This window comes from Leptodactylus fuscus, chromosome 6, assembly GCF_031893055.1.
Source record: "Leptodactylus fuscus isolate aLepFus1 chromosome 6, aLepFus1.hap2, whole genome shotgun sequence".
Classification (NCBI taxonomy): domain Eukaryota; kingdom Metazoa; phylum Chordata; class Amphibia; order Anura; family Leptodactylidae; genus Leptodactylus; species Leptodactylus fuscus.
This window is the reverse complement of record NC_134270.1, coordinates 35,755,921-35,774,810: the sequence shown is the minus strand read 5'-3', so window position 1 is coordinate 35,774,810 and position 18,890 is coordinate 35,755,921. Positions and strand designations below refer to the sequence as shown.

Below are 18,890 nucleotides of genomic sequence, written 5' to 3'. Positions count from 1 at the left end.
TTTGCAGTCACATTCAAGTGAAATGGTTTGAAAACTGACCGCCGTTTCTGTCTCCTGTCCAGTTTTTCGGGCAGAAGACGGAAACCTGCAAGGTGGAGACCGGGCGCAGGTGTGAACCCGCCTTAGTTTACATCAATACAGGGCTGCACTTTTCTATAATGTCCTACATGATCCTGCTAATGCCACTGAGAGAGTTAAGAAGCAGGTTCTCCTGGATTACTTCCCACACCTGCTCTGAGACCGGACAGCTGAAAATTAGAGCCTGCAAAGGGGTAAAAACTTAAAGGAACTGTAACAAACTATGAACTTATTCCTTATTGATAGGATAGTGGATATTTTTATGACCACTGGAACCCCCCCTCTCCAATCCTCAGAATGGCGCTTCGCTTCTCCCATCTTGATGAAGCAGCGGGCTAAGTATGTACATTGCCACTCCATTAATTCTACCAAGGAGTGTGTGAGATGACCAAGTACAGGCTTGGCTATCTCTGACACTGGAGAGAATAAATCAAGCAGGTTCCACATGCTTGGCCTGAGGCTCAATGACGGCAGGAGAAACCAGAGCTGCCTTCTCAGGATCAGGAAGTGTCCCTGTGGTCAGATCCCCCTCCATCAGCAATATATATCCTCTACGCTATCTATAGGGGATAACTTCATAAGTCAGTACAACCTCTTTAACCCTTTCCTAACACCCACCGTAAACATGGGGGCTACCCTTTAGATGCCTCGGTCAAACATGACGAAGGCATCTATGTACCAGCAGCGCATGGGCACTGCCATTTTTTGTGATATCGCTTTCCCCCCAGAACAACATCCAGGGGTGGTGATCCTTTACTATGACAGCCGGTAGCCTAAGTCTGTAGACCTCTATAGATTTTCCAATAATACATTGTAGTATATTGAATCAGTAATCAGACCCCCTGTGTGATATCCCCCTCTCCATGTGCTTTACTATCTACACATCTGCCCTTTGTGAATACTTGGATGTTGTCCTTCTTACCCACTCTCAGATCTGTTCCTCTCTGCTGCTATCTCTAAAGAAGAGAAGGAGAGAGCAGAGAAACCAACACAAGCAAGAGCAGCGTCTTATCTACAGTATATAGAGAGCAGCAGCACAGCCTTTTATATAAAGGAGTTACACAGACTCTACAGTATCAAAATGGTAAGAACTTTTTAATAAAGACTATTTAGAAATGTGTTTAATTCTACATGTAGGAAATAATTGAACAAAGGTGTCTATAGCCTTTATCTGCAGCATAACCAAATATTAATATTTTATGTCCAATTTTACAAAATGATGCACATGGGCACACTACAGATTTTTTTCCTTGCACACAGCTTGTGCATGTCACCTATTATTAAATCTCTCCTATACACTTTCTTTTATTCCTTCTCGCTTTGTAACCCTGTCCACCTAACAGGTTGGAAAATGCAAGGTAGCAAAGTATACTCAGAATTAGACTGGTTTTACATGGTCATGTTTGGGTACGGAAAAAAAACATCCTGGATGCATCTTGGCTGAACTGATATGCTGCGTGTAGTCCGGCAAAGCAATATTTGGGCTGGTAAATAAGTGACCTAAGGCTAGGACTGAAGAACCTATGGCTTTTACCACGGGTTCCTTGATATTGTAATGGTGGTGTGGCTACAGATTTGTCATCTCTCACCTAGTGTTACATGGTTTCAGTTCAGAAATAAAAGAAGAAAAACTAAGTTTAATGAGATAAACAATTTTATTTTGATCAAAAATAAAAGTAAAAAAAAAATCAACTTAATAAACACCGATTTATCTGATTGAACATTTCATTGTTAAGACTTAAGCAGATTAACCTCTTTACTGCTGCATAGTAGTGTTTAGTATAGTGCTACGGGGCAGAAAGTGGCAGACCATGCACAATATAGGACCGAGTGGGGGATTGTACAACATGTCAAAAAGGAGTTTTTAAAGGGTCAACAGCAAAGGATAAAAGCGAGAAAGAAACAAGATGAATCTGAACTACATCTCCAATGGTTGACTGTGCACCTTGATATTCAGGCCAGGGGTGGCCGAAGGCTCTTTCTGCTATGCAGTTGATATAATGAGATTCCCCTGCTTTACAGGATATGTGTACATTAAGCCCAATGTGGGGTTAGAAGTTTTTACAGAGCCAGTGAGCCTTTTAATAACCTTACTTGATCTTTAAGTGAACCTTATATTCAGTAATCCTATACGGTAAGCAGTGTCCGAAACACCACTGGATGAAAGAAATGACTGCTCAGAAATGGAAAGTTTTTTTTGATTTTTTTTTTTTTTGTTACTACATATACTGTACTGGAAATTGGACAGGCTTTTATTGAGCACTTCTGCCATGGATGTGATGCATAGAGAGCTGGAAACGTGTTTTGTTATACCATTACACTGCTGTATAATACTCAAGGACTCTTCCAGGAGTGAAGAGGTTAACCCTTCTGGAGTTGAATTTAACTGATAATCTGTCTTGGGCGGCCGTACCCTGTCATGCCAGCCTGGGAGGCCCCCTGGTTGCTGCCCATCTGCAAACCAATGACATGTTTTCCTTGTTTCAGTTTGTCCTCGGAGAAGTCCCGCTTGTGTTCCTGGGCTTTCCTGGGGAGATGGAAATGGGAAGGGGTCAGTAGGGTGGTATGGCACTGATAGGGTTACAGGCAATATAGTGAAATAAGGGGTGCTGCATTATGTCATGTACAATTATGCCACTTACTTCATGAACCAGGATGGGTCTCCTTGGTATTGGCCATCATTTTTTGTAACGGCGATACTCCCAAGAGCCACTATTGTCCTCTGAACAGCAGCCAGATCTTTTCCTATAGAGAAGATGAAGATGGGAAATGTAGCAATATACATAAACTACTGAAATGGACAGGCCATGTAAGTAATGCATGAACCAGTGGCGTAACTACTGGGGTAGCAGGGGTATAATACTGTGTGCAGGGGCCACTATGGGGTATAATACAACATGCAGGAATGCAGGCGCGGGGAGGGGGTGGTGTCGGTTGATCGGTCGAGGTCTTTGGCGTCAGTTGGGGGGGGGCGATGTCAAAAGCTCACCACAGAGCCCCGCCATTTTTAGTTACGCCACTGGCATGAACGTACCATCAAGTGAGAGCTAATTGGTCTGTCTATGGCCTGAGTGGGGGCAGACAGAGACCTGGGCCCTGTTCTGGTTAAACTGCAGCAAATAGCTCTGGGAAACTGTCACAGTAAAGGAGTCCATGTGTATAACCTTGGTGGTTTATGGTATAACACCATCCCTGGTGATCTAGAGCAGTTAAGGGGTAAATCGGAACCACTAGTGTCTAGGGCAGAGTCGGATTAATGCTAGTACTTGGGTGCTTGGAGCACAGACAGGGTTAGTGTACAAATCACTGGTGGTCTAGAGCATAGAAGAGGTTAATTCCAGTGTCCCTAGTGGTCTGCAGTAGAGAAAGGTTAAAGTAATTGAACAATCACCTAATATGTTGTAAAAACTCTTAAAATACTATAAAAGATTAAAATAAGTAATACTCCCCTCTCTGCTCCAGCAATGGTGTGTCAGCAGGTGACATATATGTGACAACTTAAGTCTATGATGGCCTTCACCGGTCACCTCAGTGGTGCTGTAATTGGCTACAGTGGTCACATGTTTGTGCTGACACTTCATCGATGGAGGAGGATAAAAAATACACCAGTAGGGGATCTGCGAAGCATTGGCATGGGAGTGGTGGTGGATCAGCAAGATGAGTATTATTTCTATTATGTTATAGTATTGTAGGTCGTTTTAAGATAACTGGGCAGCCCCTTTATTGTTAAAGTCCTATGTGCTCTAAGGCAAAAAAAAAGGGTTAATATCAACATCTCTGGTGGTCTAGGAAACTGGTTAATATCTGGGGTTTAGTGGTGACCTACCGCTCCAGGTTCTAGTTTTGTCCTGACTGTAACAAGAGGCTGAAGAACACCAAAGGTTCTGCTCCCTGCATGCATAGAGAGAACTGTGCATCTTTATACAGTCACACAGTTCTCTTTATGATCAGAAAGCGGTTTTCATGAATGTTGTGCCCATACGTTAAAGAGACACTCCAGAAACTCTTTTTTTCCTTCCGTACACTGACCGAAAGGCTTATTGTTATCAATCCTATGATACCACAGCACAGCATGACCTGGGCGGTTAAAGACAGGACTAAATCTACCCACCCTTGGCAGCAATTATCCTTCTATCTATATTCTGCTAAATTGTCTGAGTATATAGTCAGCGGGGCTGAGCCAATATAATGGAACACTCTGCTCTTCAGTAAGTACGGTACATAATGAATTAAACAAAGGAAAATGGACTCTCCAGTGAAGTAGACTTTCTTGGAGAGAAGTTTACTGCTGGTCCCTTAGGTCCCAATACTGTGTTAGGCCTGGGGCCCAGTGGTGGTGAAGAGGAACCTCCTCACTTTGATATAGGAGATCTCATCCACATATGACTATAGGCACAATGGAAAAGTGTGCTCTGACTAAAATGATCAAAATGTCAGATTTTACAGGGATAATTAGTGAGTTCCCCGCCACGCTTGTCCTGCCGGGTCCCTGCTGGTCTCTGTATTCTGGCCTTTAAGAATTATGATTGTTCAATGACATGTGATAACTGGCTGCAGAAGACGCACGTCCATGTTGAAATGTCACTAGAGGTCAGAATTCAGACATCGGTGGGCGACATGAAAAGCTGAGACCCATTACTCAGTTCATGTTTCACCATTTTAAGGCTGACCATGGCTAAAAGCTAAAAGCTAGGTAGTAATAATAGCTTGGAAACCAACTGGAATACCGCCTTAGTAATATACATGATTTACAAGAATACAGTCTAAATTACAATGTGTATTATTCTATGTACAATACGTCTACAGTTGCATTGGTTGCTATTGGAAACTATTGACAGACTTGTTGTCAGACACGCCCCTAACAGCTCAGCTGACCTTCCAGGATTCCCGGTACAGTGTAACTCAGGAATACAACAAGATTGTTAAAGGGATTTTGCCAGGATTTTTTTTCTACTGATGGCTTATCCTTTAGATATTATTTTAATCGCGGGACATCACCAGTCAGCAATAAGGTAGCTCTCTCTGAAGGGTTCAGTGAATGAGTCTGCGTTGCATTAGTGGCATGGATGTATGTGTCTCAGTTTCGGTACTGTAGGAAAGGGATTCTGGTCATTGTCCTTGTGCTTATTGGTACCGCCAATAACAGGCCAACAATGTAAGGTTATGGTTCCTGTGGGAAAGGCTTATTGGTACCCCCAATAACAGGCCAACAATGTAAGGTTATAGTTCCTGCGGGAAAGGCTTATTGGTACCCCCAATAACAGGCCAACAATGTAAGGTTATAGTTCCTGCGGGAAAGGCTTATTGGTACCCCCAATAACAGGCCAACCATGTAAGGTTATAGTTCCTGCGGGAAAGGCTTATTGGTACCCCCAATAACAGGCCAACCATGTAAGGTTATGGTTCCTGCGGGAAAGGCTTATTGGTACCCCCAATAACAGGCCGACAATGTAAGGTTATAGTTCCTGCGGGAAAGGCTTATTGGTACCCCCAATAACAGGCCAACAATGTAAGGTTATGGTTCCTGCGAGAAAGGCTTATTGGTACCCCCAATAACAGGCCGACAAGCACAAAGGGTTACGGGCCCTGCAGGAAAGACTAATTTGTCTTTATTCCCCTACACCACTTTTGTCTGTCTACATCACTATTGGGAAAGTAGCTAGTCCTATGGCCACATATAATGCCGTTTACCTTCATACAGGTCTACTGTTTGGAAGATATCTGTTTTCGCCACACCATAGTCCTCAGAGGCTTTCAGAAACTGTGCCACCTGCTCCATCTGCTTGAAGACCATGCTGGGAGGAGGATCAGGGATCTTTATGGGCGCTGATCCCCTGGGATATAGGCTGTTAATCAGTTTGGAAAGGACCTGAAGAAGAAGAGGCAGAAAGTAATCTGAAGAGGTTATGTGGAGGCCTACATGATACAGTCAACTGAAGACTTATCAAAACTAGTGAAACAGGTAAATGGAGAAGTTCCTGTAGCAACCAGATTGCACCTTGCAGGCCTACCAGATGCTTTGAGCAATAGGTCCAGATTTTGTGTGTACTGGATGTACTAAACGCCCCCAAGTTACACGTCATTCACTAACATGGTTTCATCTACACCATTGAATTAATATCAAAGAACTGGTTCTCCACTGGCCGCCATTTTTACAATACTATAATATTATAAATCCAGTTTGCACACCATTAGTGATCGCACCTTCAATATACCAATACACATTTGTTACATCACAAGCAGCCAACCTCTTTAATATCACCTACTATGGCCTCTTATTCTTGTTGCTAATGCCACACTGATGTTGTAGGGGATGCACAAAATTAGAAAAACCTGTCTACTTTCTGCAACCCATGGACAGGCGTGGCGCTGTTTTTGGGAGAAGGACATATTCTTCTCATCCAGGTACAACCCCTTTAATGACAGTAATACTTAACATGACTGAAGCTGAGCAGTCACTATGGATTCTAGATTTTGAGTGACTGATGGTGACATCTATGGAAAATTTGATGTGATGTTGGTAAATACTTGCGTAGTGGTCTTTTTAGTCATCTATGTCCCCATTATGTATGCTGAGGGAAACCGCGCCATGACTCCATCAATAGGAGCCCAAGGCTGAGATCGATCTGCCAGTTGTCCTTGGTTTAGTTTTTAACCTTATGGCATTGTTTTCCACAGACCAACCATGAACAACAAGTTATTCGAGAAAGTATATGTTTTATAGTATATGGTCTGCTCAAGGATAAGGCCCCACATGGGACAAAGCTGCAGATTTTGCTGCAGTTTTGGGAGCCAAAATCAGGACTGGGAACAGCAAAAGAGAGAAATATATGGGATTCCTTTATATTTCCGATTCCTTTTGTAGCCACTTCTACAAGTGACTCAAAAAAACGCAAAATCTGCACCAATAAAAACAGCTTTTCCACAACGTGGGGCCTCAGACTAAAGGGGTTCTCCAGCCATCTAAAAGTTTATCCAAACGTCTCCAAATATTATAGAATGGCATAAGTAGTCATATTCACCTTATTGATCCTACTCCCATTCTGCAGCATCCCATTCCCTGCTGGTCTCCTACTCCGCTCCAGAGATGACATCTTAAATGGACATGAGACCACTGCAGACGATCACTGGCCACAGCAATAATGTCAGTGATGTTGACAGGTCACCACTATTGTGAGTATATAGGGATTGGCTGCAGTGATAATATGGACTACAGAAGGCATTGGCAGATCAGTAGGGTGAATAGGACTTATTTTATTATAACCTTATAAGCAATGTTTGAATCATCTGAAATGGCTGGACAACTTCTTTAAGAGTTTTTTATAAGACAGCAAATAACAGGAGGGGCTTTGCAGAGAAACGGAATTGACATTATATGGCGGTTGTAATGTGGGATCAGACTGACCCATTCATTGTACATTATTATTATTATTATTATTATTAATAATAATAATAATAATAATAATAATAATAAGCATTATTGTCTGCATTAAGCTAGGTTCACATCTGTGCATGGGTCTCTGTCGTTTGGGTCCACCGGGGGAGCCAGACCAATAAAACAGCGGTTACCCGTGAACCCCATAGACTATTTGCTCTGTCGGTTGTCCAACATTTTTATACTAACTTTTGGCCGTTTCTGCAGCAGAGACTCTGCAGCAGATGTGCAACTAGCCATACTGTGTATATATCAGACCAATATGCAACTGAGCTAGACACCTGGAGTAAATTGCACATGAAAGAGATTAATTCTCTATGAATGAGATGTTGGGACACATGTAACACGTTATCTAGCCAGCCTTTCCTCACCACTCCATTCTTTAGCCACTGCTGGAATCCATATCTTCCTGGCTCAGGTGGTTCTCCCACTTCTGATCCAGCCTGCAATTTAATCCATTGAATTAGGCGCGGCTCCAGCTCCTCATCATACTTCTTCTCTATGCGAGACTGGACATCACGGCTCATGCCATAGGATGGACCTTTGTTGGCCATGGCTGCTAGGACCTGAAAGCAAGATCACATTAAAACTAAAAATAATATAGTATAAAACAAAATTGTAGACATCATAATATTGCCTCAATATTCTAGCAAAAACTGGGCCCATTAAGGCTTGATTCACATCTGCGCATGAGTTTCTGTTCGAGGGTCCACTTGGGGACCTCCGAAAACAGATACCTAATCTGCATAAAAAAGAGATTACCTTAGGAAACCCGTGGACCCCATAGGCTATAAGGGGGTCCGTGCGGTTTCCGTTCAGTTTCTGCGAAAAATGTGGAGAGGAAAGCGCTGCTTGCTGTGCTTTTCTCTCTGCATTTTTCATGCGGAGAGGAGAACGGAATGCCCGTACGGAGACCTGGCGCAAATGTGAACCCAGCCGTAGGCTGTTATGGTAGAGATTCATATCTTTGTGATTTTTGTTTAGCCAAAACCAGAATATAATATAATATATATTGTAACGCTTCCTAGGTCAAGTCTTCGTAACCTGCAATTCAAAAGCAAGTGACTTAGGCTAGGTTTACACGGTGGAGTCTCTGTAGGAGACCGCCACAGAATCCACTGAAAATTGGCTTTTCAGTATAAAACCAGAGGAAATGCAATAGACACCTGACGGACCCCATTATGGGGTCCCCAGGTATCTGCGGGTAACCACTTTCTAAGCAGACAGGCTCTCCATCTTTCGGGTCCCCATGTGGACCCCAACAATGGAGAGATGAACGCTAGTGTGAGCCTAGCATCAATTGTAAATATCAGAGAAATTGGGGAAAATTAAAGTTTACCTAAACTTACAAACAAATTTTGATTTTCTGGCAGAATTTGTGACATTGATACATTTTTTACCATAATTTTTAAATGGATTTTGGCTTCTTTCTATGAAACGTGCTGAAATCCACTTTCTGTGCCCTATATATTCTTTACCCTGTTACCCTCACTGCTTCTGACTGCGGGTAGGGGGGAGTAAGGGTGTAATATGAGAACTTTTTGCTATGGGAGGGTAACTTCAAACATTTATTTCTCAAGCAATATAAAATATATATAAAACATAGTTACATAGTAAATGAGGTTGGATGAAGACATCAGTCCATCAAGTCCAACCTATAACCCTACAGTCCCCTACAGTGTTGATCCAGGGGAAGGCAAACCCCCCCCCCCCCCCTCCCAAAACCATGTTTTTGGTGTCATATGAAAGATGAGATTCATGGCACAGTTTTACATTTGTTACTTCCGGAGACTTCACCAGCGAAAAACACATTCGGGATTGGGATATTTATATGAAGCTGAAGCTACTCACAATCCCAACTGTATTTTAACCTTGGGATATTTTCAGAAACAAATAAAGCCATCTTGATGGCATGTGAGACATGAGAATCTCATCTTTCATATGACACAAGAACCACGGTTCTGTTTTATCATGTTCGAGATGTGAAAGTTTGAAATGACCCCCTCCGCCTCAGCTTCCCTCCATTAGACAAGAGCCCACCCCTCCATACACCAGTGAGAGGAACAGGAGGAAGAACATATGAGGGACAGAGAGTGGACTTCAGCACAGGATCTCACACAAAGAAGACAAAATTTGTTCATAAGATATATTATAAAATGTATTAAAGACTAGGTAAAGTTTAAGTCACTTAGGACTATGGGCATAGGATATTGTGGGCATGTTTTGGAATCTTTTAGGGTCTAGTCCGTAATATTCTCTTCCCTTAGTTCCAGAGAAATATATAAAATCTACAGCCCGGACTGAACTTTCTCAGGCGGCTCTTTTCCCAGATTAAAGACTTGAGACCCCTCAATATATATTGTAGCCCTGTATGATCATTGTTTTATGGTATTTCTAGTTCATATCATATCAAATTTGAGGAAAATACCTTAAAGGTAAGACTAATCTGTAGGCGGCATGTTATAGAGCAGGAGGAGCTGAGCAGATTGATATATAGTTTTGTAGGACTCAGGATACATAGTAATTTATGTATAAGTCTATACAATATAGACTTATATAATATGTCTCTGGTCATTCTGGGCTTAGGTGTCCAGTGGGTGGTCTTATACAGTGGCTGACACCTATTGCTGTATACAGTCATACAAGTGGGCGGTCCTGCTCAGTAAGACTTTATACTGTGATAGCTCAGTCAGTGGACCGCCCACTGGACACCTAAGCCTAGAATGAACAGAGGTTTATCTAAATAAATTGTTACTCATATTGAATCTTCATATAAAATGATATATATCAATCTGCTCAGCATCTCCAGCTCTACAACATAGTCTGCAGATTGGGCTGAAATTTCAATATAAAAAAACGGATAATCTGGGTGACAACTCCGCTGAGAGCCAGAATATTTGGTGTAACAAATAAATTATATAGATATAAGTTATTATAAGATACAAGGTATTATATAGATACAAGGCTTTATGCATACAAGTAATATCTATCTATCTATCTATCTATCTATCTATCTATCTATCTATCTATCTATCTATCTATCTATCATCTCCCATCTATCTCTCTCTCTCTCTCTCTCTCTATCTATCTCCTATCTATCTCCTATCTATCTATCTATCTATCTATCTATCTATCTATCTATCTATCTCCTATCTATCTATCTATCTATCTATCTATCTATCTATCTATCTATCTATCTATCTATCTATCTATCTCTCTCTCTCTCTCTCTCTCTCTATCTATCTCCTATCTATCTATCTATCTATCTATCTATCTATCTATCTATCTATCTATATCTATATTATATTTCCATGTAGTGACAGTAGCGAAACGTTTTGTCTAAAATCTCATTCACACGTCCCTGCCAATTCTGGTGACCCAAGCCAGGTCATTTGTCAGTCTCTCTCCATAGACTGTTATTGGCCTACGTGTCGCCACTCACTATGTTTATATTGGTCTGACTCCATAAAAGAAGGAACGTGAAAGAGATCTGGCAAGTTTCTGCAATAAATTCCCTGAGAACGTCAAACACAAGAAAACATTCCAGCCTGGTTTTTTCCCTTATTTAGAATAGTGTTATAACAGGGTTCATTGCCATTCCTAGGCACATCATCATTCACATTCACCACTTGCGTGATTTACAGATTCAGATAGAACATATATATGACATATAGATAATAACTATAGATATATAATAAGTAATAATTTATATGCCACAGCTTGCTGGGACTTACAGTTCCACAATTGCAAATAAAGCTTAATCTTACCTCTACATCTTTCTATATAATGCATATAACCCTTATCTGTACCTTGTTACGACCCACATAGATACAGCCCCTTGATGCTCTTGAGCTACATAGACATCCTAAGCCCCCAACCCAAGCCACCGTCCCAACCCTCCCCAAACTCACAGGTTGCTAGTGGGAGATGGTGTCTGCCTCCTGGATGCAAAGTACTGACTGAGAGAGGAGAAGGATGGGGAGATAAAAGTCCTGTCCTAGTTCTGCATGTAATGTGGGGAAGTACCAGCCCACCTTCCCCCCCTCCAGACTCTGATCTTCCCAACTCCATATTAGGGGAAGGTCTGACCGAACTGCTGGGTTTGGGGGTCTGAACACATTCTCTGGATACCTAAAGGATGCGGGAAAGGGGAAGAGATTGTCACTCAATAGGAGGGGGGAAATCTCCCTCCAGCAAATCCTTTTATAGACTCGATTCGGGGGCAATAGTTCCCAGATAAACCCTTTACACTTCAGGGGGGCCAGGAACGCTGGGATGAGGTTATGCTGGATATAGTTAACCGTTCTGAATCTCAGCAGCTGCAAATGTCAAGGGGTTTTGTGAAAGCTTTTACTTTTATCAGTAAAGTAGAACTTTTTCATTTTTTTTTTTATTATTATGTCTTCACTACAGACGGCTTCAAGCAGCACAATATTAGACTGGGACTGTATCCAGGACCAGCTGTCTATGTGCCACACAGGGACATATGTATGGTATATACACATGTAGCAGAAGTCAGTCTCCTGGGTTTCTACAAGACAATCAATATTGGTACCACATCATATATATATATATATATATATATATATATATATATATATTGTCTCTCTCGCTATATACCGTATATATTTATAGGTATTTTTTTTCTCTTTCTCTCTCTATATAAGTGTATATATGGATGTGTGTGCATATATACAAATGTAGCAGAATTAACCCCAACTTCTGCAATTGGTTAAACTGCTTCTTCTCAGAAGACAATAAAATCCAATGGAATAAAAAATCTAAATTATATATATATATATATATATATATATATATATATGTAGTCGTTGGTTTGCCTGCTCCGATGTTTCGGCAGCTCTTAAGTTGTCCTGCTGCTGAATTTGTTCCTTACATCGTGCCTGTGATTGTTCCAGCATCTTAGCAGCTCACTGGAACGCCATATAATGAGCATGTTGTTGGCATCGATGATCCGCATGCTCACCGCATTTCGGCAGCTGTTAAGCTGGCTTGCCACTGAACTCATTCCTCACGCTGTGCCCGTGATTGTTCCGGCATCTCAGCAGCTCACTGGGACACCATATAATGAGTGTGTTCTTGGCGTCGATGATTCCCCTCAGCTCCGCTTGAGGAGAACTCTGTTGACTTCTGGCTACATTCATAGCTCTCGTTGTTTTAGATTTTCTTTTTCCCGGTATGTTTAAAAGTCGCAAAATACCAATTTGGATTAAAGATGTTTTCCCATGTCAGTGTGTCAGCATGTTTCCTGGAGCAGATCAGATAATATACAAATGCATGTACACAATCCATGGAGGGGTAGCTGAGTGTTTACATAGAGAGATAACAGCCATGGCTGAGATAAGGCTGCTGCAAGTTTAATATAGTATGTGAACATAAATTCATAACAGTTGTGAAGCCATGTCATTTACCGGGACAAATAGTAGCCTATATTTTAATGGAGGTTACAATCTATCTATGTGCCAAATTTCATTCAAATTCGTTCAGCTGTTTTTGCATGATTGAGGAACAAACATCCAAATACGCAAACATCCAAGCTTTCACTTTATAATAGTAGGATTACAGACACTGGGGGTTGTGTTGCTAAAGAAGAAATAACTATGAACAGACAAATGTCTGGACAATATACTGTATATTTAGGATATACAATCACTGTCTGATCTGCAGGGACTGCGGACGCCACAATGAAGGGACTGTAGTGCTCATTAAAGGGGTTGTCAGTAAAAAGAAGATGGACTGGTGGATGTGGCTCTTCTAACTCCTATTACTGGGAAAATTGACTCTGCCAACTCAACTTCCCTGTAATATTATATGGGGACCTTCATGTTAGTCACATACAATGGCTATATATTTTAGCTCAAACGCGTGTCATTCCAGCTAGTGGACGTGATGTCCATATACCCTTACAGGACTGATAACTTTTTTACATTTTTCTTCAACACTGTTTTTATTGAATTCTAACAAATATGTGGATTTTTTGGAAAAAAAAAGGAAAACAGGATGTCATAAGGCTATTTGGTAAAAAAAAATATATTGATATAGGAAAATCAATTCAATAAGGTGAGACCAAGGCATATCTGGAATAATGTAAGATATAAATATAGTCAGTATTGGTCATGACAATGGCATATAAGTAAAACAGGTTGGGGGGAGAGGAAGGGAAAAAGATTTAGATTTAGACATTGGACTTTCCCGGGAAGGTGAGAGAATACTGTATTCCTACAGTAAAGATTAGGTCGAGGTGAAGTCAAGATTGCAAAAGATCAAATCCACATGGCACATGTTGGCAACTAAGACAACTCATAGGTAAGTCTAAAGATACAGCAGACTGATCATTCAGTATCAGGGGCATAGCTTCAATCTCATGGGCCCTGTAATGGGGTCCAAACCTAGAATAGTGGGATATTTCATGTGTCCTGTGAGTCTTTGCTGGCCAGGGCCTTGTAGCATCTGCTTCCTCTGGGCCCCCTATAGCTACGCTGTGCCTCTACATCAACCATTGTAAGATTGTCTAGTTTTAGGATGCACTGTATTAGATAGGAATAATAAATCTGTCTTAATGTTCAGTCCAAAAGGTGGTTAAACCAGGACATGATGGTAGATTACCCATCTACCAGGGGACGGACATGAAATGAAAATGGATAATGGTGGAAGAGGGTGCTGTTAAAAATACATCATGGCAGGGACAGTGGTGTATGTTGCACAGGCCTAACCCTACAGCTAGGCCGGGCTGATTTAGGGTCCTAGAAGAAAGCTACTTAACCCCATCTTCTTTGCTAATGGATCGCAAGATCTCTGCAGAACAACGGCTAGGAAGTAAATGAATATGGAAGTGGGCCATGTATCGTTCCCTTCCAAAATGGAGGGCAAAATCCAGCATTATGATTTGACTCCCTACATTTCATGCCAGTAAATAGGATTTTATGTATATTGTATATATTAACTTGTAATTTTGGTAAATAAGTATGTATCACACTGGTGCTTGTTTGGATGCCATGTATTCTAGGTTCGCACTTGCGTTCAGGTTACCGTTCTTTGGGTCTGCTTGGGGACCCAAATACTGGAAACCCAATCCACTTAAAAAGTGGTTACCCATGGAAACCCATAGACTATATTCGGCACCGTAGGGTTTCCGCCCAAAAAACGTGAGAGAAATGCAGGTGTGAACCTAGGCTGTGCAATTTACTGCCCCTAATGTGAAGCTCACACTGAGGGGTTCGAATTTTCCTCCCCAAATTTTTCTCCATCAACCGGCCTTGAGGAACCTGCGCAAGAAAGTTTAAGCCGAGCCTTGGCCTTCCGCTGTGGGTTTGCCTGTGGACTAGCCTCAAGGGGGAAAATCAAGTTGGAACCTTGCACCGTGGTTTCTGTGGTGGTTCAGCTGTGGGAACCAAGACAAGATCAAGCGGCGTTCTTCTTTTTTTTTTTTTTAAATACGCCCAAAAAAGAAACGTCCAACACTGCTTCCCATCGCAAACAATGGAGAGAAGATTTCAGACAAAATTTAGAACTGAGGCAGGAGGCTGAATATGCCTCAAACAGTGGCGTAACTACAGCCATAGCAGCAGAGGCAGCTGCCACAGGGCCCGGGACATTAGGGGCCCGGCAACAGCCGCTACTGCTGCTATCATTATACTCGGGGGTCTTTTCGGACCCCCGAGTATAATGATTGGCAGACCGGGAGAGGTAAGGGAACATAAAAAATACTGTTACTTACCTCTCCACAATCCGTGCAGACTTCGGCCTAGTCGTCTGACGTCTCATAACCCCAGCCTGCGTCCCGGGTCATGTGACGTCTGACATCATTGAAGATCGACTACTTCGGAGGCCGACAGTGTAGGAGACGGGAGATAGGTGAGTAACAGAGTTTTTTTTATGTTTTCCTCACCCTGGGTCTCCGATTATTATACTCTGGGGTCTGAAAAGACCCCAGAATATAATAGTTGTTTATGGGTGTCCACAGTGGGACATAATACTGTGTGCAGGGGCCACTAGGGGGGGATAATACTGTGTGCAGGAGCCACTATGGGGATAATACTGTGTGCAGGGGCCACTATGGGGCATAATAGAGCGCGCAGGAATACGTAGGAAGGGGTCGGTCGAGGTCTTCGGTGTCGGTCGGGGGGGGGGGCATGTCAAAAGTTCGCCTCGGGGCCCCGCCATTCCTAGTTACGCCACTGGCCTCAAAGTTAACTCCAACTTCCTCTGTGTGAACATACCCTAACAAAGCTCCTACAACCACTGTAGTACCGACCAGTACTGGATATATAACTGCTTTTCTCTGTTCCCAGTGCTGAGTCCTTTGGTTTTTTATGGTTTTGTTTGTACTAAAAAAGTTTTACAATCCCCGCTCTGCTGGAAACCAGAGACAAGCGGAGCAGATCCACCCTCATGGCTCTGGAGCTTCATCCCCTCAGCACTGACATTGTGCAGACAGAGATATGCTCTTTAGGTGCCCAAGACAGATGCAAGAGATGCAGCCCCATTATTGGCCCCTTAAAGGGAACCTGTCACATTGAAAGTGTAGGGGAGAAGGGGAACAGTCTCTCATTAGGGAGAGACAGTACACAGACTTATAAGAATAAGAATCCTGCGTAAGGAATATGCAAATAAGCCACTGTTATTAAGACATAGTACCCCTCTGTCTCACATCTTAGGCCCCACATAGAGTCAGCCAGTACCCTGCGGTGCAGTGATGAAAGGCAATAACCTCGAAACAGCTGTCTGTGGATGAGAGCCGTTTCCTTTTGAAGGAGTTATTTTGGCTTGGCTTTTCTACCAAAGAGATTATATATCCATTGAAATTGTCATCGAGTTTGCAGACAGCAAGTAATAAAGCTAAACGTTATATGGTCTTGTGGGAAAAGATTCATTATAACCTGTCATTTTATTATTCTCTGCTCATTCTGTGCTCAGGAGTCCTGTGGGCGGTCCTAACTAGTGATTGACATGTCATTAGCATTATCACTGTACCATAGCTCCCAACCGTCCCAGATCTAGCAGGACAGACCCAATTTGACACTGCTTTCCCACCGTCCCGGATAGCTTACGGTTTGTCCCGCCATGCCCCTGAAGTGTTTTGCTGTTAATACCTTTTGTTAGGGTAGGGTAAACGCGAAACGGTAGGGCAAAAGTAGATGCTAAATCGTAGTGGGCAAAAGGACCTTTGATGACGCCATGACCATGTGATCAGACTCTTGTGTGGTGTTACACAAAAGAGGAAGCTGATGGGAATGAAGACTGAGGGAAGATAAGGAGGAGAGCAAGAGGGGGTAACTGGGGGCAGATGTAGGGGGCAAGTAAACTGTAGGCAGATGACCGGGGCAATTAAGCTGGTGGTAGATGGAGGGGGCAATTAAATTGGGGCAGATGAAGGGGGACATTAATTTTTTAGCAGATAAAGGGGGGACATTAAGCTGGTGGCAGATGGAGGAGGATATTAAAATGGGGACAGATGGAGGGGGGACATTAAACTGGGGACAGATCGAAGAGTGAACATTAAACTGAAGGGTGACATTAAACTGGGGGCAACTGGAGGAGAACATTAAACCATGGGGGTAGTTGGAGGGGGGACATGTCTGCTTTTAGTTGCCCCAGTTTAATGTCCCCCTCCAACTACCCTCAATGCTTAATGTCATCCTCCAGCTGCCCCATAGTTTAATGTCCCCTCTAGTTTCCACCAGTTTATACTGGGACACGAGGAGAGGGACTTAATACTGTGGGGCAATTGGAGGGGAACATTATAATGTGGGGGCATATAATGTTAAGGTGACTGTAGGAGCATTATAGTGTGTGAAGGCACATGGAAAAATAGATGAGAATGGGCGGAGTCAACGTAGAAGTGGGTGGAGCTAAATTTGCTGTGGCGCTCTTAGCGCACGGGACATTTTATCCCTCTTTCTGTCCTTTGAAAATTAAGGGGTTTGCTGCTTGGTGCTCATGGTAGAGTGGGATCTCACTACTGGTTTTGCTATGGGGGCGCTATGGTTTCTTGTAACATCGCTGTAAATGGGATATATTACTGATTTGGTTTGGGGCACTCTATGACATTCGTCTCTCCTTATAAGAGTCTATAACAGAGAAGGCTTCCTATTATACTGTGAGGGTGGTCGCACCACCACAATGTGGACAGGTTTATTCTATATTAGGAATATGACATTGATGGATGACATTAGTCACATTTCTTATAAACAATATCAGGCATTTTAGTTCCAGAAAACATGGTGAACAGCGTCATGGAGTTTCTCTGGTGCTATGAAGCAGAGCCGCTTCCCTGACAGCCCACTATAAGCTGCGATATAATAACACGCTAGATAAATTAATAGGTTAAAGAAAAGAAGCATGTGAAAGAAATCATGACATAACGCGCTAACATGGATCCTCTAAATTCTGATATTAGCTTTCTAAGTGGCTTTTGTGTATCTCCTGGTCTGCTCTGTAAGATGTATATATTCTGAACAGTTTCCATGGCTGATATATACCATCCAGTCTTGTAGGGAGCCTGTATTGACTCATTTTGAAGTTTTTGAAGAAGTGGAGGAGACAAGCAGGGGGTTATAAGATCTGTTCGGAGTAAGGCTGGGTTCACATCTGCTCCAAAGTCTCTGTGATGCAAGTTTGACATTTTGACGGCAGTGTTAGAGTTAATACACCATCTTGTATCACTTGACTCCATGTTGTCAAATTTTATGAGACTTCTAAGGTCTACTCACCAGGATGAGCTAATACAGATGCTTTATTAAACATCTAAGATGGCGGATACCAGAAGTTTATGTGATGTCCACATGCTGTCCATGTATGAACTCCCATTTAGTCTTGGCCAATTGAATTACATGCTGTATTTTGTGGCATAAAGCCATTATTTTCCTATAAACATACCCTGACACTTCTCAGAAAAACAGAATTCATCATATACACAACACATGTGTATGTACCTTCCCCGAGCTCATATTGATTACCTGATTAGAAACTCAACAATATCTCGGGATCCCTTGTAGCCCCCAACAGTAGTCATTGAGGTCCGTCGGGCACTGTTGGTGTCCGCTGTTTGAGTGGTCCATGTTAATTGCCCTTAAAGGGGTTGTCTGGCTCCAAATTGAAATTTCCAGTGGACAGGATTGCTACACCGCTCTGATTAGCACCGCCCATCCTTGAGCACTCGGAGGTTGCTAGAACAAGTGATCTATTCTGGGTTTGACAGCCAGATCATATCTATCTTATGGATATATCATCAATATGAGATTCTGATTTGGAGCCATTCTCCCCTGCACATATCTTCTTCTTTGCTCCACGAAATCTAAGGAACAAGATGAAATATTTTTACATATAATTTTGATAGAAATCTCCTACTTCTTTTTAT

At 42.3% G+C, this 18,890-nt stretch overlaps 1 protein-coding gene across 1 annotated transcript; it reads right to left on the bottom strand.

Moving 5' to 3' along the window:
* Positions 1-1,714: 1,714 nt before the first annotated feature.
* On the bottom strand, positions 1,715-11,539 carry TAGLN (transgelin). Its single transcript, XM_075279695.1, has 5 exons — positions 11,425-11,539; positions 7,885-8,079; positions 5,770-5,947; positions 2,721-2,823; positions 1,715-2,605 (listed from the first exon to the last, which is right to left on the bottom strand). The coding sequence occupies exons 2-5, from the start codon at positions 8,065-8,067 to the stop codon at positions 2,461-2,463; spliced, it is 609 nt and encodes a 202-aa protein (XP_075135796.1). The 5' UTR covers positions 8,068-8,079; positions 11,425-11,539; the 3' UTR covers positions 1,715-2,460.
* Positions 11,540-18,890: the final 7,351 nt, after the last annotated feature.

Coding starts and splice junctions, on each gene's coding strand:
- TAGLN (XM_075279695.1), bottom strand. CDS start 8,067: ATGGCCAACAAAGGTCCATCCTATGGCATGAGCCGTGATGTCCAGTCT. Junction 5,948..7,884: donor AGTGGCTAAAGAATGGAGTG/GTGAGGAAAGGC, acceptor CTTCTTCTTCAG/GTCCTTTCCAAACTGATTAA. Junction 2,606..2,720: donor GACCCATCCTGGTTCATGAA/GTAAGTGGCATA, acceptor CCATCTCCCCAG/GAAAGCCCAGGAACACAAGC.